The sequence below is a fragment of the Gymnoscopelus braueri genome, assembly GCF_963280865.1.
Source record: "Gymnoscopelus braueri genome assembly, chromosome: 9".
NCBI classification, from domain to species: domain Eukaryota; kingdom Metazoa; phylum Chordata; class Actinopteri; order Myctophiformes; family Myctophidae; genus Gymnoscopelus; species Gymnoscopelus braueri.
This window is the reverse complement of record NC_137610.1, coordinates 54,435,756-54,457,141: the sequence shown is the minus strand read 5'-3', so window position 1 is coordinate 54,457,141 and position 21,386 is coordinate 54,435,756. Positions and strand designations below refer to the sequence as shown.

Below are 21,386 nucleotides of genomic sequence, written 5' to 3'. Positions count from 1 at the left end.
TAGCATAAGAATCATTTTATATATATACACACTCAATAATATGTCTCCTTGTGGGCTCAATGAAGAGTTTGATGTCAAGCCATTCCTGTGATTCTTTTGGCCGCAATTTTTTTTGGGGGGGCCCAAAACCATTTGGGGGGTTTTCGGGGGCCCCAAACCCCCCAAATGCGTAGGAAAATATGCATAGGAAATTATGCATTTTGGCACAGTTAGACCTATAATTTCATTTTTTTTCCAGTTTTTTCGGCTGTTTGTGTATTACTGCTTCCTATTGTTCTTTTGGGCTTGTTTTCCTAGGCTTCTTTCTCTCGCAATATCTGGCAACACTGCCCATGGAAAATCAGGGCAGAGGATTATTTGAATTGTGCAATGATACATGATGGAATATGATTAAGGATTATTTTGATTATGGTAAGCTCACATTTCATATCATGACATAAATGTAACTTTCAAAAAAAAAAAAAAAATATTTAAAGATTTTTTTTGGGGGGGCAGTCAGGGCATTTGGGGGGGCATTGCCCCCCCTTGCCCATGCCTAGATCCGGCCCTGCTCTTTATTATTATTAACTTTTTGCATTGCATCTGCTGCACCCATACTTTGTTAGTGGTCGTTACTTTTTAGGCGTTTTCTATTATAGAGGTACTTTAAATTTTCATGTGTCCATTTACAGTAGCCGTGAATGGTAATGTATTGCAAATGAACGTTTTAGTGTTGGCCCTTTAACCTGTCCACCCTGAATGCCCTTATTTGGAAAAATGATTTCCTTTTTTGTTGGCGTTACCGCCCCCTTTGCTCTTCCCTAGATCTACAAGCTCTCTGTATGGCATCACTCTACTCAGCCTGAGCCTGTAGATCTGGTGGGTGTGTTTGTAGGTTAATTACCACATATGCCTTTGATTGTATCGAACCTCTCCTCCTGTATTTGACATGCCTTGCCATGTATCAGACCTGATGAAGACCATTTACGGTCAAACGTTGCCTAAATAAATAACACTTTGGTAGCACTTGCTATGCATGGGAGCTTAAAACGGTGTGCGGACTTCCCCTCCTTTCCTGTACATATTGTTGTCCAGCACCCGATTAATTGTTTTAGGATGTGCGTGCTTACCCCTCGTAGTTAAAATAATGTCCCTGTCAGTGCATGAGGGATGCTGCCGCTTCCTAGGTGGTGCTAGGATCAGTCCTTGCATTCCACACGATGGCCTGATCGGAGTACAGGCCAGTCAGTCCATTGAGCTCCACCCTTCCCACCCTCCTCAGGACGGTGAAGCGGGGTTGCAGTCACTGATGGGCCCTGTCAGGGCCCATCAGTGAGGTGAGTCCACTAACTGCCTTTGGCAAATGGTCTCCAAGACTGGGCTTCCTCATTGGGTCGTGAAACAATCCAGCAGGCATATAGGTGGGCAAGCAAGCCAGCCCCAACAGGCATTCCACACGGGGCCTCGCTGCCTCATGGGCTTTATGACAAGGTGCCCCTTTATCTGAGATGTGTGCGACGGTCTCTTGACCGACGCTGTCCACATTTATCAGGTTCTACTGCATGAGTGTGGCAGCCAGCACCCCTCTCACTGAGTGTGTGCTGGGCTCCACAGCAGGACATGGCGGGACTAGCTCTTGTGTGCTTTAAGCAGGAGCTTGGGTTGACCACTGTGGAAGGCTAGACTGTCCCACAGAAGTGATCCAGCAGGCATACAAGCAGGCGGGAGTACCAGTGCCGCCTGGAGTGCAGGCACACTCCACCCGTGGGGTGGTGGCCTCCTGGCGCTGTGGAATGGTGCGTCTCTGACAGATCTACATAGCAGCGACATGGTCAACTGAACGTGGCTGCATCCACTCCCTTTGGGAAGTCGTTCTTGCGTGCTACCCAGCGGTAGGTGTCACCTTCACCAGTCAGTTGTGTCCAGCAGGCTGGCTTGAGTGGCCCTTCACCCCTGTGGTCACTGGCCTTGGCCAGACTCTGGGTTGGCCAGACTCTTGCGCCTGAGCGTTTAGTGGCGGATGGTGTCTGGCTGTCTAGCCGCCCCGGGGGTTGTAAATATTTAAAATTCAACATATTTGTAAATATGTTAAATACAGTATGTGCTTAACTACCCGTGTGTGCCAGTACAACTGGTGTGTCTTAAAGAAATATCTATGTCACAAGCAAAGTGGGGTCATTCCCCATACATATGAATGTTGGGTGGAGAGATAGTCTCAGAGAACAAAGGTTACTACGTAATCGAACGATCTCAGGGGTGATGTGACATTGTAATTGGCTAGCAAAATTAGTGGTAGGTTTCTTGAAAACAAAGCATCATATATCATGAATGCAGGATCAGATCGGCACCACATTTTATTCGCATGTTGCTTGGCCTCTAACACAACGCCCCCTGGCGGATTCCTCGGGTGACTGACTTTAAATGGTTCAAATCAAAAAGATCATTACAAAAAGTATTTAAAAATGCCATTATTTAAAAGCTATTTCATCCTAAGTCTCACAAATGTGTTCAAATGCTACTACAGTACAAGTTATTGTGTTTTTGAAAAATAAAGAAATAAATATTAATAAAAAACACAAATAAGTAAATGAGTAATACACCTGGATCTTACCAAAAGCATTGTAGAAGGCAGCTCTAACAGGTGTTCCCCCTTCATCTAGCAGTGATGTGTACAGTGTCTTCATTTGGTCCACACTCGTCTCTGCAGCTTCAATCTCATCATAGAGCTCAGGAGGGACCCTGGTTCCTAGACTGTCTACTAAATACATGACTGTGGAAGGTATAACGTTTTGAATCAACTGAGTCCTGTGCTCCATCACAAAACGTCCTGTTAGGAAGAGAAAAAGAAGAGTGGGTGAGATAAATGCATCACAGAAAATGAAGCTCCTGCATCTCTGCAGCCACAGATAAATAGTAGAGTGACAACCAGGCCCGGTCCTAGCCCCATTAGCGCCCTAGGCAAGCTTTCTCTCACGCACCCCCCCACCCCCTCTTTATTTTGTATATACATATAACTAGAACCCCCCAAGATTCCGCGATGTAAATTGCCGCGGATTTTTCGTCCGTCCATGGATTTCTCGGCCGTCCACGGAATACAAGGCACCGCACAGTACAGAAAACAAGTAGAATCTCTCTACTTAACGATGGCTTGTTGACCTTGATTTGACCACTAGGCAATCAACAGCACTAATTAATGGCAGCTGTATTTAAACGCTTGTCTTGTATGTTGTGTGTATGTGTGTAGGCTGTCCAACTGAATGTTTTCTGTAGCCTAGATATCAAATAATTCCCTGTAGAGGATAGGTCTCCTCTCCCTCTTGCTAAACTTAAAGTGACTTCTAAGTTCCACTTCTCCCAAAAAGGACAACTTTATTTTACATCCTGAATGGCAAGCCTAATATTATTATTGCATTTTGGCTATGTGCAATAACTTAATTCACATTTCTTTAGTTGCCAATAATTCAACTGTAAGCCAGTGTTTTGAGACATATTGTCTTTTATTCTATTTTTGGGTTGCTTTTCAATGAAAATTAACTATCAAGCCGCGGAATGAAGGATTGTTCTCCGTGGAATCAAGACTTTTTCTCTGCAGAATCCTGGGGGACTATATGATAGGTGTGAAAAACAATGTATTTTGTGGACAATAGATCTAACCAGTCATCATAGCATATTTTAGTGTCATATTTCAGCCTAACTCAGCCTGGCTCCATACTGTATGTCGTCTCACTGTCAACCTGACATGTTTCACATATACAGTAAGCCAGGGGCTTACTGTACTAGCTGATATCAGGGTGCCTGCTTCAATGTCTGATAACATATGTTCTCTACAGGAAGACATGTCTCATTCTGTCTGCTGGTGTTGCTATCTATCGGCTTCTGGAATTCATAATATTTCTAGTTAGAAGTGAATGTTTTCAGCTCACTTCAACAGTGTGTTCCTCCAATACAATAACAATTCTTTCAGTGCCACTGAGTGACCGGTCAAGAACCAAAGTCAAAGTGTTGACCCAGACACTTGGACGCGGGGTCATCATCATCATCTACCATCATCATCTTCATCTGACTTCATCAACGTATCATCACTCTCCGCCAATGAGAGGATTCCACCTCCACCGGACCGATGCTCATGAGTCTGACATGATGTCATATGTTAATGGGTGATGTTAAAACCCAGTGCTTTTTCTTCCTCTCGTTAGAGAGAGGTCGACCGATGATGCCACCTGTTGATAATGTAACCTTCCAATACTCTCTCTGTCTGTTAATACAAGATATTTCATTACACCCAAAATGCTGCCTGTCTCCGTCTGGATTTTCTTGTCGTCTTTCTGAAAGTTATCTGTACTTTATATGGGTGATAAGGAAAAACAGATCCATCACTATATAACAAAAGATAGCGCGCATTTCTCACCTTCTTTCCTCTAAACTGTAGCACTGGTGGTGGTTTACAGTTTACAATTAAGGCATTTAGCAGACGCTCTTAATCCAGAGAGATTTACAGTAAGCAAGGACACAAGATAATAAATCATAATACATCATATTATTATTATGTTTATTTCGTAGTAGCATTTCATAGTGTGTTTGACTGACTGGTTTTACTTGCATTAACTGTTCAACTATGTGGAGAGCGGAGAGGTGCCTGCACCTCTCCCGTCTGCAGCTCCCAGTTCCAGGCAGCAGGCAGTATCACAAGGTTAACTAGACGCGTCGCAATTCTGGGAAATTGCAAAGTGTGGTTGCGCCGACGCCGGTCGCGGCCACCAGGACTCGAGGAATACGCCTGGAGGAATACCGTCGGAGGCCGCACAACGTGCGATTCAAATTCGGTGCCGATCGGATCCCGCGTTCGTGACACGTGCCGTTTTGATTTGAGGAAATAGGCCCCTCCCACTAAAGAAACAGGCCCCTCCCACAAATGTAGCGGGCCAATGACATCGTCATGTCACTCCTGAGATCACTTGCTTTTCTTTTTGAGAGAACTGATCCCCCCAAAAATCATGTTTTTGCATCAAACGGTTACATTTTACGCATTTGTGGCACCCCCTATGGATCAAAGTGGAAATGCTTTTGGGGATTCGTTGAGTAAACCACCCTTGACATGAGCTTCAAATTTGGGATTGACCGGACGTTTCGTTCGTGATTTTTGGCATTTTTTGTAAAACGGGCCCCTCCCACTAATAAAAGCCAATTACGGTCGAACGGTAAGAACTTTGAAAATGCCACCTGGATGTTTATTGCATGGGTCCAGAGATTGTGTGTACGGATTTTTGTGAGATTTGGACAAAATCTGTAGGAGGAGGAGAAGAAGTGGAGAAAAGGTGTGTTTTGAAGAAAATTCAAAATGGCAGAAAATCTATCCAGACGCAAATGGCCGTGGCCTTTACGGGGAGTTGCGTCATGACCCAAGGAATCCAGGGGAAAAGTCGTTTATTCTACGACTTACGGCTCAAGGGTTATAAGCCAAAAGGTAAAGTGGGCTGTTATAGCACCACCATGAGGCTGACTGGTTTAATTATTTTTTTTAATAATTTTGCACTAAACTATGAACCTCCCCTCAAAGTCTTGTAACTCTAGCCCTTACGGTTTCTGAGAAAAAAATACTTGAATGGGAGTTTTTTCATTTTCCCATTAAAGTGGATGGGGACATTTAATGCACTAATAAATCAATATCAATTGAACTACGTAACCAATCTCTTAGCAAAGTACAAGCCGTGGAGTCCCGGTGAAGACGGTCAATTTGACATATGGCACGAGTGTGGGAAAAATAAACTGCGGGAGAAATTGTGCGTCAAAATAAAGTTTATCTAGAAAGAATAAAGTCGGAAGAGCTCATCTGCAGCAAACGAGTTTCCTCGTCATCTGGCGTGTGTGCAGGTGCCCCCCCTACTTGATGCTCCCTCAGTGAATGATATGGTTCAACATTTTAATCTCAAATTAGAGTCAGCTCTCGACATAGTGGCTCCTATGAAAACTAAAAAGAAACTTAACTCTAGAGTAACACCCTGGATCGACGAGCACATGCGCTCACTCAAGAAAGAATGTTGTAAAGCTGAGCGAATTTGGAGAAAAAACAAACTCACTGTCCACCTAGAGATCTTTAAGAAGTCAACAGTGGCCTATAACAAAGCACTGCGCTTGGCAAGGCAGGCATATTTTTCACGCATTATCAATGACAACAAGCAAAATGCCAGAGTCTTATTCTCTACCATAGAACATCTCTTAAACCCCCCCCAGGCTTACAAAGAGTCGCTCCCTGCTTCTAAAGCTAAGTGTGATGAGTTCGCATCCTTTTTTGAAAACAATTCTTTTAGCATTCGAGCTGGTATTATGAATGCTGCTGCTAGCACTGCAAATGTGGCAAATGGTGCATGGTGCAAAAATGTAGATCCCTCCAGAGGAAGCCTAATATCATTCTGCGCAATTAATGAAGAGGAACTCCGTAAAACTATATCACAGATGACATCATCATCTTGCTCACTGGATGTAGTACCCACCCCGTTTCTCAAAGAGGTTTTAGACAGTGTTATTGGAGATATCCTAAGAATTGTAAACAGCTCTCTACTTTCAGGCGTCTTTCCAGACTCACTGAAAACGGCTGTAGTCAGGCCGTTACTCAAGAAACACAACCTTGATCCATTGGTGCTGGGTAATTATAGACCAATCTCAAAACTGCCATTTTTGGGCAAGGTCTTAGAAAAAACTATCTTTCATCAACTGGATGTGTTCCTACAGAACAATAAGGTTCATAACAAATTCCAATCTGGCTTCAGGAAAGGTCATAGTACAGAAACAGCACTTGTAAAAGTAATTAATGATCTTAGGGTGTCCACTGATGACAAAAATGTATCTGTTCTCCTACTTGACTTAACCGCTGCTTTTGATACGATTGATCACACAATTCTACTACAACGTTTGGAGTACTGGATTGGTTTGTCAGGCACAGCCTTGTCTTGGTTTCACTCTTACCTACAGTAACAGGCAGAAGCTATTTTGTCAGTCTAGCTAACTTTGACTCAGACAAACACAACATCTGTTCTGGTATTCCACAGCTCAAGACCTATTACTTCACTCTTGCTTTTAGCTGATTCTTTGGTTGATTTTTAATTCCTCACTGTATTGCCTATTTTAATGTTGTTTTATGCCTTTGCTTTTATTTTATTTTATTTTATTTTTGTTTGCTTTATTGTTAAATTGGTTCTAACTGTAATTGTATTCTTGCTCTGTAAAGCACTTTGAGCTGCATTTCATGTCATGAAAGGTGCTATACAAATAAAGTTTATTATTATTATTATTATTATAGTCTGGTTGCCCTATTCGGGCAACCACACTAATTAACCCATGCAAACAGTGATGTGACTTTCAAACGAGTGATAGAATACCGATCGCGCAAGTGTCATCATTCATTTCAGAATACTACACCACCATATGCCCTAGGCAGCCGCCTATATGGAGCGCCGGCTCTGGTAACAACTGATACATTTATAGTTTTTGAACGAGATATAGAGGATGTACATCCTGGAAACAAAAGCACCAGCCAACAACCTACTCACTGGTTACCTCAAATATGGGACAGAAAAAGCTCACCTTTTTCTTCATCTGTTTCAGGCAACATGTTGTTCGGTCATCATGTGGTGATATGAAATATAACAAAAAGAAAACAGATGCAAAAATGATTAGACGCACTTAATATCTAAATAGCATGAACAGTATACTGATGCACCTTACGTCTAACCTCATGTACGTACCTACCTTATGTACCTTATGTCGAACCTTACCGTAAGTAAATATTATTTATATAGCACTTTTCACAGAGAGGACTCTCAAAGTGCTTCACATATAGAGATTAAAAACAAAACAAGGTATTAAAACAGAAAAATCCTGTACAATTCACCTCAAGCAGTACAGCAAATAATAACACAAATGTGGAAATAAAATCATGTAACATCTGCAAAAGCTTGTTCAAATAGTAGCGTTTTAAGGTTGTTCTTAAAAATGTCCACAGAGGCCAGATCTCCATTTTTCAACTTTTGTACTTGTTTTAATGAATCAGTGCTATTGAACACACTTTATGTCTGTGTGTGGGTTTTTCAAATATTGAACCAATGAAAAGTAGGTGAGATAGTTGTTCTGTCCTTCATTGATTAGTCGCAGTCGAAGTCAGACGGAAAAAAACTGTCTCCATATTTTGGACAGACAGCAATATGTCGCTGTCAAAAATACAAAATCATCCAGAGCTCATTTATCAATGGAGTGTACAAACCAGCTTATATTTGAGCCCAGGAACGATATTACGCGCACGTCCAGATATTTATCAAGCGATCCTATATGGCCAATCCTAGCGTACATTTGGTCTGTCCTTTGATACATCTCACGGAATACGACCAAACAAAGTATGGAAAGCCAATAAGAAAGAGTTTCCCCCGCCGGCCTCGCTGCCTTTCATGTCCGCGTCCGACTACACAACTTACTACAACCCATTAGGAGCAGTGCGCGTTCTCCCATGAGTCACAGGCTGCCGTGACGCCACGATAATGAGAGATAGCCTGGCAAGGCAGTCATAATCTGAACGTTTATGGAGTGATTGAAGAATGAATTATAAACATTAATGGATGAAGGCTGGTGTGTGCTGGATGGTTATATCTCCGGTCTCCCGGTGGCCCAAATAAATCCACAGCGTGAAGAATTACAGCTGCGCTGGGCACAGGTTTGAGCTTCAGGTTTATATCCTTAACCCAGGTTTCACATAACTCCATAGGACACGCTACTGTATATACGTTTGGAGACCTCACTGTCCATGAAAAGGTTACAGCGGCACCAGTCCCGACTCCCAAAAATGCTCTCGCATAGGCGCTCGTATATTTTCAAAATAGCAGATCTATCGCACTCGTCGCATTGTGATGCATTGTGAGCTTGTAGATCTTCTATTTTTAAATAGCCAATGCAGCGAGATCTGCAATCTTATCTGAATGACTGTTAAAGCAGTTTGTTTAAATGAGTGAATAATTCAGCACCTAACTTTGCAAATGTAGGCTATGTTAGATTTAAATAGAAATAAAATAGGCGTGCATGTCCATGATGTATGCCTTTATAAAATCTTATATTTTCACAGGGATTATTTATTAGTGTGTTAGATATCCATTTTGGAGTGGATACACGTGTCCAGATCCCTGTCAGATGGTCAGGCAATGCTGCTCCGCATGTCTACGATGGAACAAACTGGTGGGTGTAGCCAAAGTCTACACGCCCTCAGACCTGACGTGAGATCTGAGCGGGCCGTACGCTGAAGTCAAAGTCAAGATAGAATGATAAATGCCCACAATTGCGGTGTTTTGTCTTATTCTTTTGTCTTTTCCACAACATCAACACAAATATACAACATCAACACAACATCAACACAAATACAGTACAGTACACAACATCAACTCAACATCAACACAACATCAACACAACTACACAACTACACAACAGCAACACAATACCAACGAAACAGGCATGTGGGTGGCCTGAACTAGTAAACAGTAATGTTTATTCTAAGTCTATCTGAATATCAGTTAATTCAATAAACAAAGGACACACCTGAAGATGCTGCAGTCAGGTTCGATGAATCCATCATTTTTTTCAGCTCTGAAACATCAGAGACACTTCATTTTAAAGTAAAATCATATGTATTGATCTGTACATGAGGTAACACTATATGATATTAGTCATTTATTAAATCATTGCTTTAACCACTTTGTAGGACTTGTAATCTACAAGCGCACGACATGTCATGTTGTGAGCTTGTTGTCAGCTATTTCCACACTACAAGATTCTATCCAGATTCTCGGGCTTGCGAACAGCAATAATAAATAGAAAAATATATTTAAAAAATAATAATTATGAATTATTAATAATTATAATTATATAAGATATTATATCAGTAGCCTATATTATTTTGATATTAAATAAAGTTATTCATTTTCAATTCAGTGTTTTTCTCCGACAGCCAGCTGCGCTCCTGAGCAGCGCAGCACGCGTACACACACACACACACACACACACACACACACACACACACACACACACACACACACACACACACACACACACACACACACACACACACACACACACACACACACACACACACACACACACACACACACACACACACACACACACACACACACACACGGTGCACTGCGTCAGAGCAGATCTACAAGCTCACAACGCGTCTCATTCGCGGTAGGCTACTTGGAATACAAGAAGACTCACTCCAAAACCAACTCACCCCAACTCAAAAAGGAAAACTCACCCCGGAGCTAGGAACACTCACCCCGGGGGGTGGGTAAACTCACCCCAGGACCTGAGAAAACTCACTCCGGAAGACTCACCCCGGGGGTAGGAAAACTCACCCCTGGGGTAGGAAAACTCACCCCGGGGGAGACGCACTGTGATTGGCCAGTAGTCACTTTGAGTGGCAGTTGGGGCAAACGCAGTCAGTGGGGCAAACGCAGTCAGTGGGGCAAACGCAGTCCCCACCAAAAATATTTACTATTCTGTCCCTATCGGTACATAACTCGGACGGCGCTGATTCGACTAGCAGACCATCGGCTGGTCGTTGCGGGCACTCGCGCCTGGAGGCGCTCGGGCGCAACTCCTCAGCCTCAAGGTCTGCTGAGTCGGCGCGCCTCCGTCATGGTCCAAAACTATACTTTATCGGCGAAAAAAAGAAGTCCGCGGATGACTGAAAAAGTTTTACCCCAAGCATTCTGTGAAAATGGAAAGCTCACAAAGTTAAAACCCATTGGGGTGAGTTTTCCGGAGTGAGTTTTCTCCGGTCCTGGGGTGAGTTTTCCTACCCCCGAAAATCTTGGGGGTGAGTTTTCCTACCCTGTGGGGTGAGTTTTCCGGAGTGAGTTTTCCTAGCAATGGGGTGAGTTGGTTTTGGAGTGAGTCTTCTTGATACCGGCTACTTGTGGTCTTGTATATCGCATTAGCTGTAGAATACAACTCTCGTAGACGTATTTATGATTATGACGTTTTCAATCTACGAGAGTTGTAGGGTTCACCCCCCATGGACACAGGAACTTTTAGCACTATACCCCGTAGACACTCCAAACATGTACAAATTAAAAATAAAGGTGCTTATTCCCACGCCCCAAATGTTAACTCTCGCTACGGCGTAGTAGTTTAATGTAATAATCCATATCTTTCAATAAAGAAGTGTTTTAATGCCGTCTATGGCCGAATGCCATTTTTTCACCCTCGCTTACTTCCTGTTTACATTGAGTGTAATTCCGGGTTTCACCAGACGGGCGCGTCACTACCGCCCATTGGGAACTTCCGACAGAATCAGCCACCGACGGCATTAAACACTTCTTTATTGAAAGATATGGATTATTACATTAAACTACTACCCCGTAGCGATAGTTAACATTTGCTGCGTGGGGGTAAGCACCTTTATTTTCAATTTGTACATGTTTGGAGTGTCTACGGGGCATAGTGCAGAAAGTCCCTGTGAACCCTACAACTCTCGTAGATTGAAAACGTCAGAATCATAAATACGTCTACGAGAGTTGTATTCTACAGCTAATATCGCATAATGTTAACCACTCGAAACCATTGTGCGACGAAGAACAAAATAATCCTGGCTGGCACAGAGACTTCCCTTGCAACATTTAGCAAAATTCATGGATTTAAGAACTATGAAGGGTGCACCAACATGATTTTTTTTTTTCTAAAGCATTAGATGGCGGGCCAGAACATAATGAAAGGCTAATTTAAGAAATGGATAGTTAACAAATGTACTGGAACTCCAAGAGTCAAGACAGAACGCCTTATATTTGGCACACATTTGTGATACTCTCACAGAGAAGGAATCAAAATGTAAGCTATTATTAGGTGGCATAATAAACCGTAAACGAGCGGTCCCCCCCCCCCTCCAAGACTGACAGTAGCAAAGCCTACCGTCCTCATTATAGTCATTCAATAATTTGAATGATTTTACTTTTATTCTCATTATACCCCACAATGCCAGACGTAGGCTACACACGTCACATTATTAAGCATGATTCATCAGGATCGCTTTGCAAATCCACAAGCTCACACTGCAGCACAGATTGAATATATTCGGTGCGCAACACCGTTGTCATAAAGTAACAAAGTACATGTACTCAAGTACTGCACTTAAGTACAATTTTTTAGGTATTTTTACTTTACTGGAGTATTGCCAATTTTCAGTACTATTGTATTACTTCTACACCCCAACGGCAAATATTGTACTTTTACTCCACTACAATCATTTGAAAACTTTAGTTACTAGTTACTTTGCTATTATCAATTATTATATTATAAAACATACATTAACCACTTTAGCCCTATTTTATAGGCCTACATAGGCTATTTGAAAATAGCCGATCTACAAGCTCACAATGCATCGCATCGCAACACATTGTGAGCTTGTAGATCTGCTATTTTCAAACATTAGTACTTTTACTTTTGGTACTTTAAGTACATTTTGATACTAATACTTTTGTGCTTTTACTCAATTTTGAATTCCGGACTTTTATTTGTAACTGAGTATTGATACTTTTACTTAGGTAAAATATCTGAGTACTTTTCCCACCATGCACTGACCGTTGTACGTCGAAGCATAAATTGGTCGTTACTGGATGGATTGCAGCTGCTACTTGAGAGAGACAGACTGCTTGAGATCGCTAAACATTAATCTGCTAGTTAACAAGAGAAATGACACTATCCAAAAGTATAAAGAGTATAAAAGATATGTGTAAAAGATATGTGACAGTGCTGAAAACAGGGCATTTAAAGATGAATTTGGACACATTGGACAGCAGCAGTGCGTTCGGAAATTGCGCACCAGAGCGCACTCGCCTATTAGTTTGTATTGGCCAGTGCGCTCATGAGTTTCTTAAACCTGGTGTCATCAATGCAAAGCCGTTGTGTTTCATCGGCTACACATCTTTCAGGTGGGGATATATTCTCTATGGACATTATAGCTATAGGACTGTCAGTCCATATTTTAAAATGAAAATAATAAAATCATTATCAAAATAATGTATGTTAATATAAAACATGGATCCACCGCAGCTGCACATGATTGTCCATCCTACATAAACAACGTGTGTGTGTGTGTGTGTGTGTGTGTGTGTGTGTGTGTGTGTGTGTGTGTGTGTGTGTGTGTGTGTGTGTGTGTGTGTGTGTGTGTGTGGCATTGCGGTGTTGGAACAGCGGCCGTATTTCTCTCGGTCCGACCCGCGCCAGGTGTTCCATACAGTAGCGATCCAGTTAGGAAATATCAAACATTTTTGAAGGGGGGAGGGGGGGTAGACACGCCCCCCCGATACTCGTGAGGGTTGTTTTTTAGCCCGATTATCTCGTAGTGTATGTCCACCTTTAAGAACTCAAAGGCCACCTTTAAGAGTGCTCTTCAGTGAGTGTAGATTCTGTTCCTACAGATCACAGCTAAGAAAACATTGAAGTATACCAAAATGTTCTTAAAAACTTCTTAAGTTGGTCTAAGAATCCTCTTAAGAATGCATGGTGGCTGAATGAGGCCCAATATTTCCAAGTGTTGAAAGTATCCATGTGTACATGGCTTCGTTTTAGAGCCATGCACGCACGGAGGAACACAGACCTGTGCGTCCTGCGTCAGACCCCTGACCTGCACGTATACAATATACTGTAATATATATATACTTTGCGCAATGGCGCATACTTAAAAATAACTGATCTACAAGCTAACAGCCTGTACCATCGCAAAGTGTTGATAGCTTGTAAATCGTTGTTTACGCATGTGACAACCTCCTATGCTCTTCCGTTTAAATGTACTGCTCCATGGATCTGCAGCTATCTGCTGGACACAGACACAACGCGGCACCGGCTCGGCGGCTCATAGACCGATACAGCGAAGAGAAAGTGCTTTTATCTCGATGAGAAACACAAAAAAAACACTTTCATTTTAATGAGTAACGCAGCATTACAGTAGGCCTAATATGTAATACTATTACTGTTTTGGCAGCTGTAATAAGTTACACTACTCGTTATTGGGTAAAGTAATAATATTACAGTAATATATTATTAACTAGCGCGTTACTGCCCAACACTGGACAACACCCTCCCACCATTTACTCCTCCAATGACAACTCCTTTAATAAGGAATAATTAACTTGTTTCTCTCACCTTGTTTCCTTACTTCTACTTGGAAAATCTGGTTGGTGTAGTGGCTTCCACCGTTCTCCTTCACCATCTTGTTGATTTTCTTTAGCAGCTCAGTGACCTGAGAGGGAATCTCAGCTTCGTTGTTAAAGACATGATAATTACCATTATATTTGCTGAGTAATTCTTGCATTTTCGGAGAATCGTTCACAGCTTTTTGAATCTGTTTCTGGTCACCATGAGTGAAGAGAATCATGGTGTATTTGTCTGAACGATGTCCAAATTCTTTCTGAATCTTTGCCAAAACGTTCTTCTCCTCATCAGTCCCCAGTCGGATCAAAGCCAGGAACACATGGGGACCAGGAGCAGCCCAAGTAATACACCTTCTGACCTCTTTAAGGGTTACATATTTACTGAACCCAGTGTCAAACAAGCCTGGAGTATCAATGACAGAAACCTTTCTACCAGCTACTACACCACTGGCCTTATTACAGCTCAATGTCACAGATTCAAATGCAAACTTGGATTCAAATGCTTCAAGGCCGAGGATGGTGTTTCCTGTGGCACTCTTTCCAGCTTGAGTCTTCCCCACCACCACAATCCGAATGTCTTCATCATTTGTTATGAGATCTGAGGAAAGAAAGAAAGAAAGAAAGAAAGTTTAATTGCTGCATCATTTAAAGTTATAGAATTATCATCGTATTTCATACTTATTTTATTTAGCTAACTTATTTAATTTAGACCCACAGAAATGGGTAATTCATTTGACCCAAAATCTTGGGTTAAATTAATAACCCATTTTATATATATATATATATATATATATATATATATATATATATATATATATATATATATATATATATATATATATATATATATATATATATATATATATATATATTTAAAGTAAGCATATTGAACACAGACCTAGGTTGAAAAGAGGTGTGGTCCTTCAACTACAATTAAATAGAATTCATTATGTTTCATTGCATTAACCCATTTAGACATGAAAAACGTGTTCTAAATCCTAACCAAAGTTTTCAGAAAAACTCAGGTTCCTATATACATAACATCATCTAAAATGACTCGGATGCTTTCCTGGATTGAAAGGTATAACATAGGCTTTGCAGGTCTAAATGGATTCAAATCTATAAAAAGAAACAACCAGGGAACTTATGACAAATATTTTATTCATTTGATGCATACATCTGCCAAAAAACATTGGCCAAAAATTATACGTAGCCTGCGAGTTAGTTCTGGCAGTATACACTCGAGAGGTTACATGCATGCTCATTCTATATGGCTGTTTACAGCGTCACGCAAGATCCATACAGTACGTCATACACTGACGTGGCAGTCTGCTGTCCAATCGGGCGGGTTATTTAAGTTCACTTACATCTGTGTTCCGTCCACTTTGTGTGTCATGGGTGTTTGTCATGCGCCGTTTGCTCCCACCACCACCCCAGCACCACCTGTAGGCTTGGTTCTGTTCCCCATGGGGGGTTGTTATTATATATCTATCTCCCTGCTCTTAAAGGTTAACTAGAAAAAGTGCTCCTCGGAGCACAGGTCTCCGACAGGTCAGGTAGGTTATTGTGGGCCAGCAATGTTTGGAATTCGCCAATCAGGATGGAATATAAAAAATCAGACGGAACCATCTTGATCACTTGACTATAGAGATAATGTGTACTGATTTGCATGATGTTTGGACAAAATTTGTATGAGTAATATAAAAAAGAAAAATCGGCCTCCTGGTGGCGCTATAATAGGGCAATGTTAAAAGGGTGGCGTTTGTTCTTCAACGTAGTGCGAATGTGCGTGCAAAGTTCCACCGCAATCGGACGCTGCGTGCATGATTTGCGGCATTTTGTTGAAAACGGGCCACACACACCAATCAGGATGGAATATGAAAAATCAAACAGATCCATCTTGATCACATGACTATAGAGATCATGTGTACAGATCTGCGTGAAATTTTGATAAAATCTGAAGGCTTAATCTAAAAAAAAATGTTTTACATAAGTCGGCCTCCTGGTGGCGCTATAAAAGGCTAATGTGAAAAATGCAGGTCAAAGGTTTTTCCTTGGCCTCTAGGGAGTATGCGTGCAAAGTTTCACGCAGATCGGTGCAGTTATAGTTAAAAACGCAAATCAGCCTTATTTAGCGCCACCATGAGGCTGATTTGAACACTTTCAAGTGGCATTTCTTCCTCGGCCTAGTGGGAATGTGCGTGTGAAATTTCACGGAAATCGCATGCTGCATTCATGATTTGAGGCATTTAGTTCAAAACGGACCAATCCTGCAAACTTTGGAAGCCAACCTTAGCCAATCAGGATGGAATATGGAAAATCAGACAGATCCGTGTTGATCACATGACAATAGAGATACTGTGTACTGAATTGCGTGATGTTTGGATAAAATCTGTAGGAGTAATATAAAAAAATGGGTTTTGCACAAATTGGCCTCCTGGTGGCGCTATAACAGGGCCAGATTGCATTCCAGGGAGTGTGTGTGCACAGTTTCGCAGCGACCGGGCCAACGGTGCCGGAGATTAGCTGTTCACAGACAAATGGACACACAGACGGACGGACGGACACACGGACGGACAGACAGGGGGTAAAACATACTCTCTCGCCATGCCTTTCGGCCTGGCGGAGACAACAACCAGTAGAACTGAGTCCTAGGACCTCAGAATACAGAGTGGGAAATAAAACAGAGGACCTACCTGAATATGACATAGGCTGGTCTGATGGATTCACCAATGGATTTATCTCTGCTTCCACCGGATTCATCACTGAAACACATTAGAGTAAAATCATGTGTTGATCTGCACTTGAGGGCCTCTTAATCTGTTGACTGGAGCTTACAGTATGAATGAGTCAATTAATTAATTAATATTTTATTTCTGTGTCCGGACAATTTCTTGACCCATCCCACATAGGATTATCAGACACATCAATTAAAACAAAAACATAAACATTCCAGTGTATTCCAGCCAGCAACTCATAATACAACCTGATTTTGAACAAGACACATACAGTAAATACATTCATATAGACCTGCACATGGAAGATAATAAAAATGAAAGTTCATCTAGTGTGAAAATGTTACATTGCATTAAAGTGTTGCTTAAGGGATAGAGCAAATAAACATATATTTTATTATTTACATTTTATTTTATCATAGTAAAATGACAGATGCAGTTGATTGCATCCAGTGGAACTCAGTACATCATGGATTTTATCTTACCTGCCCACCTGCCCGCAGCGACCGGGCCAACGGTGCCGGAGATTAGCGGTTTACAGACAAATGGACGGTCGGACGGACGGAGGGACTCACGGACGGACGGACAGGGGTGAGTCTGTTTCCGACCTACAGGGGAGAAAGATTAGTTAACAAACATCTACTGATGCACAAAATTGGACACATCATCAGTGTTGTTTCCAGATGTCACCACACTCTTGGTGGACGTCATGCAGTTAGTCCATGAGCCAGAGCCCCAAAATTGAGCAATGATTATCGAAAGAGTGGGCAAAACCAAACCTATATTAAATTGTTCATAGGGTCAATACGAGTAAATAAATATATGATAACCTCTCCACAGGACCAGCTTTTTCATGGTTATCACACATTTTGTAATTTTCCCCATACGTACATGACAGGTGAAAAAATGACAAAATTTAAAAAAGAGTTATCATAATGAAACTTCCTGAGTTGATTACTTACATGAAGACAATGATTTATCGTATTACAAGTTTTCTTAAATTGTATATTTAAATATGCAAATTAGGCATTAGGAAAATATGCCCAAATTTGCATAACTTTCCAGAATCAACATTGGAACATTGGACAAAGCCAGAGTCAACATACTTATTTAATTTTGTTAAGATGTTGGAGTCAAAGGTTTTTAACGAGGGAATATTCAATATCTGGCTCAATTTTGGGGCTCTGGCTCATGGACTAAATGCCTAATTTGCATATTTAAATATACAATTTCAGAAAACTTGTAATACGATAAATCATTGTCTTCATGTAAGTAATCAACTCAGGAAGTTTCATTATGATAACTCTTTTTTAAATTTTGTAATTTTTTCACCTGTCATGTACGTATGGGGAAAATGACAAAATGTGTGATAACCATGAAAAAGCTGCTCCTGTGGAAAGGTTATCATATATTTATTTACTCGTATTGACCCTATGAACAATTTAATATAGGTTTGGTTTTGCCCACTCTTTCGATAATGAAATCTTGTCTGGCTCATGGACTAAGTCTGTTCTTGGTTGTCACTGGTACTCCCAGTATAGTGGGGTACCTTAGCAAAATTAATGATACGAAGTGGATAAAAGCGTAACATTTAGCATGAGGCTTCTTTAGGACCTATGGATTCTAGCCTTGGGATCCAAACTTTATTTTGAAAATTATCCATACAATTACCCATATCAATATCCATAAAATAAACAGGCCGATTCACTTTTACCAGAGTGTAAGCATAAAATAACTTTTGCCAAATAACGTTGCCAAATAACCACCAGCATTGCAACAAAGATCACCCTCCCAGTCTGGCTTCCCTCCCCCGAACACGGCCAAGCCGGACAGCACAAAGATTTCACCTTTTTTAATTATTATTACCTGGCAGCTCAAGAGGAAGAATCCAGTCCCTGAGTTGTGTATTATAAGTGCTGTGAATCTCTGGATCTTTGAGAAGTTCAAGGAAGGCAGATGAAGATTCCTCTCCTCTGAACATCAGTGAATCAATAAGGGCAATACAAGCATCTTCTGGCAGTACTATATTCTTCAGTCGTTTATACGTTCTGTCATCAACGACCTCTTTAGCGTGTGCATGCTGCAGAATGCACTGGAAATCTGCGCTGAGCCACTGGCCAAGTTTCACCTTGTTCCATCTCAATATTCTCACAGAGGGATCCTGTCAAAGGGAGTAGCAGGTTTTTTGTATAAAGCATAACAATAACATGTGATCAAGGTACACCTTATTTTGAGTAGCTATTTGTATCTACCTGAGTGGAAGCCATGGTCTTCTCTGGATTATGAAACGAAAATATCTCGAAACATCACGTCCAATGGTGTAAAAGGACCCAAAATATATATTTTTAAGCTTAGAACACGACCCAGTGTGCAGACTTTATTCTTCTTTGTGGATTCTGACCTCAGTCCAGCACCTGGTATTTAGTGAATGGATGTGCATGCTTCATTGTTTGTTTCTTCTCTGGATGAGGCACAGCTGAAAAGCAAAGAAGGAATTTAGTCTTGTTGTGATGATGAACAAAGTTAGGAATACATACATACAGTAAGCATGTGTTTGTGTACGTACTGTATACTAATCAGCTTGTACTGTATGTGCATACAACTGCATACCGCATACATCCGTAAATACATGCTGAGTGTTTGATAAGTGGTGTAGATAAGGGGATTGGTATTTTACATCCATTCAAGAATTAACATGTTATATTTCCATTTATGGTAGGCAGTAGTTTAATAACCCAATGATGCTTATAGGGGAATTAATTAAAGAATTGTGAGGTAAAATTCTGTATCATTTTATAAATAATCTGTTATTTAATAGGTAACAATTAGCTTATTTTTGAGGTTGTATTCTTCTTTGTGTGCCATTCATCAACACCAGTAGCCCACAGTATATTCTACCACCAAAAATCCACATTGTGTTATTCTAGGTTACATGGCATTAAATGTTGTGCTGATTTGCCTCTAGATGGCAGTATGTACTCATTTACATTGTTCCAGTTGCCAGATGTATAACCAAACTTTCACTTTGTTTAGTGTCAACCAAACAACTTTTTCTCTACTTTTACTTCAAGTGCAACGACATTGTCTCAGTTTTATACATAGATATATGGAACAACACATATTTGGATATGTGCACATGCTCAATGGAGCAATATGACCCATAGTGTATGTCATGATAAAATAATAAACTACAATAGACTTAAAAATGTTTAAGACACGAGAAAGTCTGTTTAAGTGATGCGGTAAAACTGGATTAGAGTATTTATGCTCACTACCAATATATGCAAGGGATAATGTATGAGGAGGTGGTCATTATTGAAATTTAAAGCCCGACAGGGTGAGTATGCACCCAGGCGGAGCCGAGGTGCATACTCACCCTGAAGGGCTTCAAATTTCAATAATGACCACCTCCCCATGCATTATCCCGCTTATTACACGGCTACTTATACATAAATGCATTTACCCAAAAGTAACAACAAAACAAAGTATTTCCTTGGTTTCAGGAATGAAAGTATTCCATAAGTATTGGGCTGGGCGGACAGTATTCCACAAGGTAACCGGAAAACTCGCCCCAAAACACACTCACCCCCCATTCTATATACCACCGATTTGCCTGTAATACCGCCGGATTTGCCCCGGGGCGACTGTGTTTTGGGGCGAGCGTTTTGGTATTCCCCGTTGTTGTGCCACGATAAACAAGGAAGTGCAGTGGATCAAATAGAATCACTTTTCGGTTCTTGCATCGTCCATTTCTCACTTCAAATGTTTTCAAAAACATTCTTGAGCGCAACGTTTAGTTGTAAATGACATTGTTTGTTTGTTTACATGGCTGTCATGTTGGATAAAGCATAAAACCAAGCAGAGTGACACACAGGCTACGTATGGCACACCCATGGCATAGGCCCAAGTCTGTAGTGTTTATCACATGTGCTTTTAAATCAGTCAAAACAGAGAAAATATCTTACCTTAAGGCTTGACGTATCACAGACGTCAAAGAAAAAGGAGCTGAACAAAATGTTGAATAAAGTTTTACAGCTGAAGGAGATTTCCATGCAGCACGTCGTTGCTGCTTGCATCTGCTGTGTGAAACTGCACTTCCTCTTGTGTTTTTTTACTCTTCCTGGAACAGCTTACAGTTAGTGTTATTGTGGTGCTGGCCGACTGTTGCCGCACAATAACAGACTGTTTATTTTAATGATCAATCAATCGATTCTGTTCCAGCTTGGATCAAGTAGTTTATTTATCATCACAATGAAAATTCAGTTTTAAAAGTGTTTTTTTTTAACTAGCATTTTTTGTTTTTACTTTTTTTAATATTAATGTTATATCATCATTAAAATCTTAGAATTGTGTCAATTATTTGGGGGCCCACTTGCAACAACCTCACGGCCCACAGGTTGGGAATAGCTGGTCTAGAACAGTGTTTCTCAACCTGTGGGTCGGGACCCCCAGGGGGGTCCCCACATGATTTTTTGGGGGGTCCCTA

General features: G+C 41.1%; 1 protein-coding gene across 1 annotated transcript in view; it reads right to left on the bottom strand.

Annotated features, from left to right (window-relative positions):
• The window catches only part of LOC308091253 (polyubiquitin-C-like), a 33,182-nt gene extending 12,188 nt beyond the window's left edge, over positions 1 to 20,994 (bottom strand). The window contains exons 1-9 of the mRNA XM_080436710.1: positions 20,866 to 20,994; positions 19,153 to 19,376; positions 18,767 to 19,061; positions 17,386 to 17,508; positions 16,862 to 16,930; positions 14,158 to 14,763; positions 9,553 to 9,600; positions 7,561 to 7,572; positions 2,591 to 2,806 (exon numbers count right to left, since the gene is read on the bottom strand). Coding sequence (XP_080292836.1) covers positions 2,591 to 2,806; positions 7,561 to 7,572; positions 9,553 to 9,600; positions 14,158 to 14,763; positions 16,862 to 16,930; positions 17,386 to 17,508; positions 18,767 to 19,061; positions 19,153 to 19,167 — 1,384 coding nt within the window. The 5' untranslated portion in view covers positions 19,168 to 19,376; positions 20,866 to 20,994. The remainder of the gene's footprint in view (positions 1 to 2,590; positions 2,807 to 7,560; positions 7,573 to 9,552; positions 9,601 to 14,157; positions 14,764 to 16,861; positions 16,931 to 17,385; positions 17,509 to 18,766; positions 19,062 to 19,152; positions 19,377 to 20,865) is intronic.
• Positions 20,995 to 21,386: the final 392 nt, after the last annotated feature.